The 11,881-nt window shown below is 32.6% G+C and overlaps 1 protein-coding gene across 1 annotated transcript; it reads left to right on the top strand.

The window, feature by feature from the left end:
• The first annotated feature begins 3,485 nt into the window (after positions 1-3,485).
• On the top strand, positions 3,486-10,699 carry LOC145133454 (protein trichome birefringence-like 34). Its single transcript, XM_079068394.1, has 5 exons — positions 3,486-3,560; positions 8,470-8,666; positions 8,748-8,903; positions 8,975-9,315; positions 10,509-10,699. The coding sequence occupies exons 1-5, from the start codon at positions 3,516-3,518 to the stop codon at positions 10,535-10,537; spliced, it is 768 nt and encodes a 255-aa protein (XP_078924520.1). The 5' UTR covers positions 3,486-3,515; the 3' UTR covers positions 10,538-10,699.
• The last annotated feature ends 1,182 nt before the right edge of the window (positions 10,700-11,881 follow it).

The raw sequence follows: 11,881 nt of genomic DNA, 5'->3' as shown, positions 1-11,881 counted from the left end.
TTTCCATTTGGGTCTAATTTTGTTTTAAAAACCCACTTGCAACCCACAACTTTAGCGCCCTTAGGTAATTCTGCAAGTTCCCAAACGTCATTTGTACGCATGGAGCTCAACTCGTCATTCATGGCTTCAATCCATTTATGTGAACAATCACTATTCATGGCCTCATTATATGAGGTTGGTTCTTCAATTTGACCTAAGTCATAGTCAACCTCATTCAAATAGGTGGCAAAGTCGTCATAAGTCACGGGTCGTCTTTCTCTTCGTGACCTCCTCAATGGTTGTTGAGTTTCTTCAACGATCTCATCATTATGTGGGATTTCGTGATGTAATGGTTCTTGTTCTGTTGGAACAACAACATCCTCATGTTGAGGCGTTGGTGTTGTTGTTGGTGTTGATTCTTGAACAGTTATGGGTATCGGCACCAAGATATTAGGTGTTTGATTTGGTGTTGATTCCTTATTAAGTTTAAGGATCTTTGAACCATTGCTCCCACTATTGTATCCATTCTCTAGAAACTCGGCGTATCGGGTCTCCACTATTCTAGCGGTATGTGTAGGGGCATAAAACCGGTAACCCTTAGACCTCTCAGGGAACCCACAAAATAACAAGATATTGTCTTTGAGTCTAATTTCTTAATTTGTGGGTTATAGACCTTAGCTTCAGCCGGACAACCCCAAACCTTTAGATAATTTAGTTTGGGTTTCCTACCCGTCCATATTTCATAAGGTGTTTTAGGGACGGATTTTGATGGAACACGGTTTAAGATGTGTACGGCTGTTTTTAACGCCTCAGTCCATAGGAATTCCGGAAGACTTGAGTTTGCAATCATGCTACGTACCATATCCATAAGGGTGCGATTGCGTCTTTCTGCAACTCCATTTTGTTGAGGGGTACCTGGCATGATGAATTGATTTACTATGCCATGAGATTTACAAAAATCGGCATGGTCCGGGGCTTTGACCAACATCTGTGTGTCGGCCATAATACTCTCCACCCCTATCCGATCTTACCACTTTTATTTTACAATTAAGTTGATTTTCAACCTCAGCTTTAAAGGTTTTAAACATTTCAAGTGATTCGGATTTTTCATTAATTAAGTACAAGTAGGTATAACGTGAATGATCGTCGATGAAAGTAATAAAAGATTTATATCCTCCCAAACCGGAAGGGAAAGGTCCACAAATGTCCGTGTGAATTATTTCAAGCAAGCTTGAACTACGGTTTGCGCCTTTCCTATTTTTATTGATCATTTTACCTTTCATGCAATTTACACACGGGTCAAAATCTAAAAAGTCAAGATTTTCAATGATTCCATCTTTTATGAGGCGTGTCATCCTTTCTTTAGATATGTGACCTAGACGTTTGTGCCACAATCGGGATGATTTTTCATTATCTCTTTTTCTCTTATTATTGTTACTACATTCACAAAAGTTTACATTCATAGACAATAAGGATTCCAAAAATTCATTATCAAGTCTTAATTTATAGAGGTCTCCCTCTAATCTACCGAAACCAACCACAGATTTAAAACGAGATATTATTACATCATCATCATCAAAGTTAAAGCCATATCCATCATATTTACATTTAGATACAAATATTAAGTTTCGAGTAATAGTAGGTACATATAAAGTGTTTTTAAGGACCATTTCATGTCCTCCATCTAATAATAACACCATAATACCTATAGCTTCAACCTTCTTTTCATTTCCGTCCCCGACTTTAATGGTCCGTTGGTTGCTTTTCAATATTTTCTTTGTATGGAATCCCTGCAATGAATTTGTAACATGAACCATTGATCCCGTGTCAATCCACCAAGTATTAGAAGGTACACTAATTGAAAAAGATTCACAAATCATGTAATTAATAAGCGTATATTTCTTTGCTAACCACTCCTTAAATTTCGGGAAGTTATGCTGGGTGTGGCCAAGTTTCTTGCAGAATTTGCACTTAGCCTCTTTTTTAGTTCCACTTGTACTAGGACCAGTTTTCTGAGATTTGTTGGGACCGGAATTGGATTTATTCCCCTTGTTGGAACCCTTTCCACCATTATTGAACTTCCTCTTGTTTGAGTCAGTGGTGGTGAGATGAGCAACGTCGGGTTTTTCTATTTTCAAACGTTCCTCTTCTTGAACACACATGGCTATTAGTTCACTCATTTTCCATTTCTCCCTTTGGGTATTATAGTTAATTATGAATGGCCTAAATTGAGATGGAAGGGAGGTCATAATAAAGTGAACCAAAAAACCTTCAGAAATTTCCATTTCCATACTTTTAAGTTTGTTGGCCATGTCATTCATTACCATTATGTGTTCTCGGACACCACCAGAACCTTCATATTTAGTTGTGAGCATTTTAAGGATAAGAGTACTAGCATGGGCATTAGAGGTACCCTTGAATTGCTCCTCAACCGACTCAAGATATCCGGTGGCTGTTTCAGGATCAGGAATTGCACCACGGATAGCAGATGATATGGAGTTTTTAATGATCATTAGAGACATGCGGTTTGATCGCTCCCACTGATCAAAAACACGTTTTTCATCAGTTCTGGATTTATCATTTAAGGGGGAGGGGCGATCAACCCTTAATGCAAAGTCTAATTCCATCACTCCAAGTGCTATTTTGACTTGCTCAATCCATGAGGAATAGTTCGTCCCATTAAGTGGGTCAATGTTTGAAAGTAATCCAGTATGACCAACCAAGGGGGCTGAAATTTCAGTATCAGTGTAAATAGGCTCTTTAACAATAAGAAACAAAAAAAAGGAATTAATGGGTACAAAGGACAAAAATAAACAAATTAACTAATAAGAACACAAAAAAAAATTATTGGTAATTATCTCATAATTTAACTACTAACTAAACTTTGGTTAAGTGAAGTAGTTAAATTGTAAGATACAAATAATCTTATTGAAAACACATATAAGTCATGCTTTATCGTTGGATAAAACACAACCTATATGCTAATTATGTTAAACATTAAGTTGTTCAAAATTATCATTTAACTTTCCGTTGGGCAAATTGAACAATAATTCCAACGGTTTGACACTATGATATTATTAGACTTCCATATTGATAAAAAGAAACCATTCGTTGGGCCGGCTACTTTAAAGCAATACAGAAGTCTCAACTTAACAAATTTGACAGAATTTTGTAACTAAAGTTCAGTAATTAAACAGAATTGTGTATAATGTTTTAATAGAACACTTAATTGCATGTGTTATGAACATTGAAGGTGAAACCGGTTAACATCTATTAATAGGGTGGATCAGATATGATGGATTTATAAACTGATATTGCATATATGATGAATTTTAAGAGACCGTCAGGTAGTTTGAATAAATCGACCAAATTGAGAAAACAGTCGATCATCGCACATGCAAATCAGGCGACCAGATTAGAAAGATATTACAGTCGCTTATGATCATGAAATACAAAACCGCTCTGATACCACATGTTCCATAAGCCAGGACAATTCTTACATGCTTCAGACTGTCATCCCTCCTGAGCTCAGGGAGATGCGCAAAATTCGTCATGTGTCCTTACGCACCTTCAAGGCACTTGTGAGTATATCCATACTTCATTGTTATTGTTGGATAGGTTGATTATTGAAATATTTTCCGATATAGTATGATTAACACTGTTAAGTAAATTATTTTTAATTTTAATAAGGATAATTTATATCTATGTGGTCCCTGTGTTATGTGAAAAAGTTATGCATAGTGTTCGTTTTTCATCTATTCTGGTCTCTACTACAAGTTATCATCTTCGACCATCTGTGCCTACATTAGTCCACATGTTAACAGAACCTGCAAATGAAAACACATAAACCAAAGCCATACGGTCTACTAAACCCATAAAGTCTCTTTATTTGAAATTGCTAGTCACCAAACTTTGCATTAGCAGCAAAGTAATATTGTTTCAGCTTCTGTTCGGTAGCTTCCTGATTTTTATTGTGATAAGTTCTCGGATTTCTAGGCATGGTTGAACTTCAGTATCTTGAAGAATTGATAGTGTAGCATGAGCAGCTGGTGCCATAATGTAGGTAGTTATATAAGTAGAGCAAAGGATTAGTTTCATTAACAGAATTGTTGCAAGCAACTGAATTAGAACAAAGAGATAGTTGGAATGCAATCGGAGATAGTCTAGAAGGTTGGTGTGGAATTTTGAAGTGGTTAGAGTAGTAATATAGGTAATTAGAAAAGAATATATTTCAAAGAAAAAAAATAGTCATTCTACGTCTAGTAAAAAGGGTTGACATAGATGGTAAACCCGATCATCACCCCCCCCCCCCCGGGCATAATGGTGCAAGAACTCAACGAAGTTTGATGTTATAAGTCGTGTAAGGAAACATAGTAAATTTTTGAAGGAAATTGTTTTTTTTTTCAGAAAATTAAACATATTCGAAACTACATAGTTTTAAGGATTAGGTACCTATATTTATATACCCTATAAGTTATATATTCATTTTTCCCATATATATATATATATATATATATATATATATATATATATATATATATATATATATACATTTTACAGTGAACAAACAATAACCATCGTCGTATGTAATTTTTTTACACTGACCATCTCTATCCTAACTACAATCTATATAGAACTGGAAATTTTACCTACTAGATGATTATGGATTTCTTCCCTGAGGATATCGATTTATCAAGAGTGCTATTCTTTCTATCAAAGTAATCACACCCTTAATTCATACTGAGTATGCTCCACTCATACCCGAAATAAAGCTAGCTCATCTCTCAGATCCGATCGTAAAGACTGATTGATTGGACACTAACCTAAAAGACCAAGAATTTAAAGAAAGATCTCTGCTTAGGCTTTAAATCCCTATACCTCTCAAGGTCACCACTATGTCGAACTATAGAGGTAAGAATCTCATCATATCCACCTGGGTCGTCATCATCACCTTGTGAAAATCTAAAATAAAAAAATAGTTAGAATGATAACCAATAAATTATCTGAGGTAAATACTTCTTTAGGGTTCCAAGTCAAAACAAAATTCTTACGTATGAACTTCCACATTTACGACAAGGATTGACAAAAGACTTTTTCATTTTGTTGTTCTCCTATAGTGTCTTTCGAGGTTACGTTGGTGTTTTCGGGTCAGTCGTAGCAATAATATGAGAAAGGGAAGAAGAAGGTGGTCATCAATGGCATTTTGTTGTTAGTAGGTAGTTTATAGAGTGATATGAGTGTATGTGTGTGTGTGTGATAAAGAGAGAGAAAGGGGGTATACATGGTGATATTGTTGAAGATTGTTTGTGTGTGAGAGAGAGAAAAATAGGGGATAGAGAGATAGAGAGAAAGAGAGAGAGAGAGAGAGAGAGAGAGAGAGAGAGAGAGTGAGTGTGTGTGTGTATGTGTGTACATTATTTATTATTCAACTAAAGGAAAAATAGTTTTATTATGCTAATATGAGACCATATAGTCAATTTCTATACCCTTATACATATAAGTATAATATTTTATATTCAATTTCTATACCCCCATGTAGTCAACTTCTATGTCCTTACCTATATAAATATAATATTTTATTTATGTATTGTGAGTGATAATGTGACATGAGATAAGATTATGTAGGGATGTATAGATATAAAGTCTATTACAACAATAAAACTCTAGAGGTGGTATGAATGATAGCATCCTAAAATAAGATCACATACATAGACCATAAGAGGGGAAAAAGTTTTGAGAATACCACAAGTTTGACACAACACAAGGATCATTTATATAATTATGTCTTTTAATAATGATGTAATTTTTATTTTTTATTTTACGAAAAAAATAGATTTAGTGTAGAACCAATGTCAAACATAATTCTATGTTAGAATTAGGGCGATTGGAGGGTGAATGTGATAATCATGATTAGATATCTTTAGGATCATGAATCTTAAATTCTTAAGTTGTATTTCAACCCTACGTTTTAGTATCACAATATAACCTAAAAGATTGAAAATTGAGTTTTAGGCACAAATCTTGCAGAATCATACTAGATTTTTGTGTATTCGATGTATATGCTTTTACAAGCACATAAAAAATGGTATTACGATACGAATGGGTTTAACTAGTACACGAATTCTCATTTTTCCTTTTTTATCCATGATGCATGCATTTAGAGATAGACCATGTTTTCTTATTCTTAGAAATTAGTGGACCATATTTAGTGATCATGTCTAGTGATTATTGTTTGTAGTTTAATAGTAATTTTAGCTTGCATCTTTAAATTCATCTAGGGTATCTTTACAATGTTAAGCAGAAAAATTGTTTTAATGGGTCTCTTTTCTTCTTTTTCTTCTAAATGTCTTGGAGGTTGATCACCTCGAATCGATGTCTATCATATTACATATGTATATTTTTTAAGATGAACGACAAAAAACAAAAAAAAATACTACATCAATTATGAGTAGTTCATGATATGAATACAACACCAATTAGAAAATTTGAGCTAAACAACTTTACTCTATATCTAATCCACATAAGTAAGTGAACCTAAATGGCATCAATAAGTTTTGGAGTTGATCTCAAAGTATCAAATAGAGCTTCAAGTTCTATGTTTTCCAAGTAAACTAGAGTGAACATTATCACCACCTCTATAAATAAGAGTATTGATTACATAAGGATCTCAATATGATCACTAAATCTTTCCATGAGGAAGCCACACCATATGAAGATCCAACGTCAAACCTACAAGGAAAAACAACAATAAGTAAACACATGAGATTCAGTCTCTTCAACATCGTTCCAAAAAGGCATCACTTAGCATCGATTTCACATCCTTCTTTGACAATATTAGGGAGCGTACCCAACCTAGAGTTCCAAAAACAAAATACTATGTTTGATTAGAAACATTTTGTCAAATAGTGTTGGTGATTTTAGATTCACATCACCATTTAGTGTAATCGGAATTTATAAGTGTCAAAGATAACTTGGATTGTGATCTAATACAAGTCACAAGGTTTAGAGTCCACATCTATATAAGGTGAGTTTTATCATAACTATGATGAATAATATGCCCATGATGTAAATAAATTATTTATGTTTTTTAACATCATGTCACCATATGATTGAATATTGTGAGATTTGAACCTGAGACCCACTATATTTTGGAGTGTTTAGATGGAAAGTAAATTACCATTAAGTCACATGTATGCTAAAAATGTGGAAAATCTTCATTACGATTCCTTTAATAAAATACATTACATATACATGATGTAAAGGACTTACCTACGTGAACGAAATGAATATCCATACTTTAAAAAGTTAATTAGGACTTGGATTCAATGTGATTATGAATGGATACGGAAAATCACTTTAATATTTACTAAATGAAATGCAAAAAAATTTGTGTATTTTATCTTCAAGTATTTCAATGGGTTGCTGGCTTCTGTTCTTAGGACATTAGGATTTCTTGAATATTTGGAATGTGTAAAATACTTAAATAATGTTTTCATGGTTGTGTAAACTCAAATGTGACATTATAATAAAGAAAGATCGTTGGTGATTTTAGTGTCACCATAGCAATTATGAAAATGGTAAGATTGTTAAAATGGACCTAATTTATGATCTAATTCTATATAGGTGGTGTGGAATGCACCATTATACAAGGAGAGTGTGATTCCAACCATGACAAATAATGGTGATTAAGCTAAGGGGATTGTTATACTTGTATGGTCAAGGGACAATACCTTATAACCTAATTGTGTTTTAGTATACTTGGGGTGGTTGAAGAAGACAAAGTCATTGATTTCAAAAGAATGATTTGGGTGTACAAGTTGATATGATTTCTTATTTACGACCCCAAATATGAAGTGAGCATGTAACTTATCCACCTCAGTAATGTCATAGGAAAGAAACAAGGTCACAAGGTATTTTTCTCAAATTCGAATACAATTGCAAGTTGTTTGCGCTTTATTATTAAATAAAAACCAGGGCTTAATTGTAAATAAGATCAAAATGAAGGAACTTTATTGAAGATCTCCAATACCACATAAGATGACTACCAAGTGTTTATCGGAAAACTGAGTATTTATCCAAAAATTGATTATAATTAAGAGTATTTTAGGATTTATTTTAAAAAAATATATTATGAGTTAACTGAATATATGGTCTAATTATATTGACTTTAACGAATATTTCCTACTATTTTAATGATAAACACATATTTTAATAAATAAAAATATAATATGGATAGAAAATAATATATATTTATTGTAATAAAATATTCCTAGAATACTAATTATTTTTTTAAAGCATTAAGTGTTCAACATTTATACAATACGAGGAGTTGATAAAACTAAGAATAAAAGTATTCCTAAGAATACCCTTTATTTGCATAAAATACAGTAAACATACATTTTGTGTAAATGGTTAAATTTGATATAATCATGTATGTCATTTCTTTTATTTTGTTTATAAGCGTATTTGTGTTAATACATTTGTATACAGGAATATAATGTTTCTATCGACTTTTATTGGGCTCCATTGTTGGTGGAATCTAATGCTGACCATCCATTAAAACATAAAACAAATGATCGTATGGTTCACATTGAATCCATCGAAAAACATGCTAAATATTGGGTTAATGCAGAAGTACTAGTTTTTAACTCATATCTGTGGTGGAGGATGCCTACATTCAAAATCTTGTAAGTTTATACTTCTAAGGTTGACATTAGGTTTGCTAATTTTGGCTAATGAATTTCTAAAATGATTGTTTTTCTTTTAAGGAATGGATCACTTGGAAATTCTACACAATATGATGTAGTAAGCAACCATCATGGTTACAATATGGTTATCAAAGTGTTGTCTAAATGGTTACATGATCATGTCAATCACACAAGGACTCAATTATATTTTATGAGCATGACTGCAACACATCATAGGTGATATATTTAAACTTAAATTAATTATCCAACTGAAAATTTTATGGTTTTCATTAAGACCTTATTTTCAGTGGCACAGAATGGGGCATGAAAGATGATCAGAATTGCTTGAATGAAACAGATCCAATAACAAAAGATAGGTTTTGGGAAAGTGAGTCAGATTTAAAGTTGATGAGAATATTACAATTATCGCTAAATAAATTGAAAGAAAAGGGGGTGAACGTACAAGTGGTGAATATAACACATCTAACACAATATAGAAAAGATGCACACCCTTCTATTCACAGGTTGTATAATTATCCTTTAACAACAACACAACTAGCCAACCCCTCAAGTTATGCAGATTGCACACATTGGTGCCTTCCTGGTGTCCCAGATGTTTGGAATGAGTTACTTCTAGCTTACATTCTTGGTAAGCATAAATAATTTAGAACTCTTGATAGAATAGTATTGTGAGTGAACTTATTTATGTTTAATTTAATTATCATGAATTACAAGTATAATCAATGTTGAATTTAATGCCAATATGATCAACATACAATATATAATGGCAAGACTATATGTACAAGAGTTCCATCTAACGCAGTGATTGCTCCGGGAAATATGCCATTTACCCTTCTATGTTGTTCGGAAGTATTTGCGGTTACATTAGAATATATTGGCACTATCATTTCTCTTGAAAAACACATCATTGCATTTCGAACCACGTGAAAAATATATGAATTGTTTTTATGTAGTGTTGAAATCATCATTTAACGGCTTAAATAATCATTAAAGAAATATAATAATTTTGTGTTAAAAAACATAATATATTTGTCTCCTCTTGCCATTCTTCTTCTTTCATATTAAAGTTGCTTGTTATTTCATTATAAACATTACCCGTTATTCTTTTAATTGTGAACCAAGAAGCATATTTTGATTTAGATAGTCGTATTGATTCTTCATTTTTTTTATTGACTACGAAATTGTGTCCGTTTTTTGTTTATCTAATACATTCTTCCACGAGCTAGCTCTCAAGCTACAACCTTCCCAACCGTTAGTTGTAATTTCATGTATACATACTTCAAGAAACATTTTTCCATACATTATTGCTTCCAACTTAGTCTAGGCCTCTCTTATGTGACATATATATGATCAACTGAATGATAAAGATAGAAAATAGCTCAGCATACAAGTTCAAGAAATTAGATCGCATCATACGAAGTTCATAAAGCATACAAGTACATATTTCATCATACACTTTGACATTTCAGTATACACTTCATAGTTTTAGTATACAAGATCATTTTGTAGCATACAAAGTTTTAATTTCAACATTTACTTCATAATTTAAGCACCATTTTAGCATACACTTCATGATTTCAACATATAGGTTCATTTTTCATCACACATGTTATCATTTCTTCAGCATTTCAGACAATCGATTTTATACAAGTTCATATTTCATATAATCATATTCAAGTTCCTAATTTTAGAGGAAAAAATTCATGTTCAAAGTTTATGGTTCACAAACTCTAACGACTGTGATTTCGAGTTCATAAACGAGTTTATAATTTATGAGAATCGATTTCAATTTCATAACTTATTTAAAGGAGTTTTTTTCAGAAATAGAAAAAAAAAACATTATCGGTTGAGGAAGAAGACGTTTCAGTGGCAAAATTGGCAGAGGAAACCGATGGAGTGGCGGGGAAAGTTGTTAGATTTGACGAGGAGAGTCGATAGAAGTGGGTATGCTAAACTCTGATGGTTGCGAGTGTAGAGATTGATTGTATTATGGAATAAAGGGAAATGACGTCTATGATGGGTTTTATAGGTTATATTAAACATATTTGCATAATGAAATTAACACATAATCTAATATGGGCACATGCAACCTATGGATCTATGTCTTTACATAATATAACAACATACTATTGAAACTACTACAAACCCTAGGTGAGATCAAAATTCTCAAGTAGAATTACATACCTTTAGTGTTACTATTTTATGTACCACCCTTTGATCCTCAATTGGTGTTCAGAAAGCTATCACCAAAATTATGGTTACCTTTAATGGCTCACACCCAAACCCTAGACACTAAGGAATCGATTTAGAGAGGGAGAGAGACAAAATTTCGGCCTGACCATCAATTCTAACCCAAATTCGTTTGATATTAAGGTTGGTTGGTAATATTTTATGCCTCAACTTTAGGTTTAGGATATTGCCTTTCCCCGATAAGAATAAATTCCATTTCCATGATATATTTCCTGTTGGATGAATTTTGTTCTCGATTTCTTGTGTAAGTGACCAAATGAAGTATCATTTATAATTGGTTAGAACCCACCCCTATATATTTTGGGAATTCGGATAACTACACCTCCTTATAAACCTCTATAATTTTTTTCATTTCAAACTCTATTCATTGACCAAAAGGATCTTAAGTCGACCATTCTCATCTAAAAATTATCTAATGCAACCCTTGTACCTTTTTATATCTCTAATTACTAAAATGCTCTTGGAATTTGTTATGCTAATGTGCTACCACAAAACCACTTATTTATCTAGAATTTTATCGAATTCCCTATTCTAGTATTTCTTCAAAAGCTTATTCTTTATTCCTAATCATGTCCACTGGTTTTCACAATTGAATCCCATACACTCCCTCAAGGACCTTTCACAACATTATTACATAATACATATACCTTACAAAGGGATGTACCATCCTGATAGGGTCTTCTAGGTCCTTTTTATGACATCATGTGTCTAGACTAGATATCAAAGCCAAATGACACCACATTCAGTCTATGCATGAGTACCATTTTTCTTTTATGTAAGTTCAATAACGTAAGTTCCATGTCATATTTATTTTATAATATCATAAAAATTGCATAACATAAGGAGTTTTCACATGAAATTTCATCAAACGTAGAAAATACATCACTTAATTGATAACATCAAAACTATTATTCATAGTTTACTTTCATCAGACAATATTAAAA

Source organism: Lactuca virosa, chromosome 8 (assembly GCF_052849685.1).
Source record: "Lactuca virosa cultivar CGN04683 chromosome 8, Lactuca_virosa_CGN04683_v6, whole genome shotgun sequence".
In the NCBI taxonomy this organism is placed as follows: domain Eukaryota; kingdom Viridiplantae; phylum Streptophyta; class Magnoliopsida; order Asterales; family Asteraceae; genus Lactuca; species Lactuca virosa.
The sequence above is the reverse complement of the archived record's forward strand: the minus strand, read 5'-3'. Positions and strand labels throughout refer to the sequence as shown.

Coding starts and splice junctions, on each gene's coding strand:
- LOC145133454 (XM_079068394.1), top strand. CDS start 3,516: ATGCGCAAAATTCGTCATGTGTCCTTACGCACCTTCAAGGCACTT. Junction 8,904..8,974: donor ATGACTGCAACACATCATAG/GTGATATATTTA, acceptor CCTTATTTTCAG/TGGCACAGAATGGGGCATGA. Junction 9,316..10,508: donor ACTTCTAGCTTACATTCTTG/GTAAGCATAAAT, acceptor AGTTTTTTTCAG/AAATAGAAAAAAAAAACATT.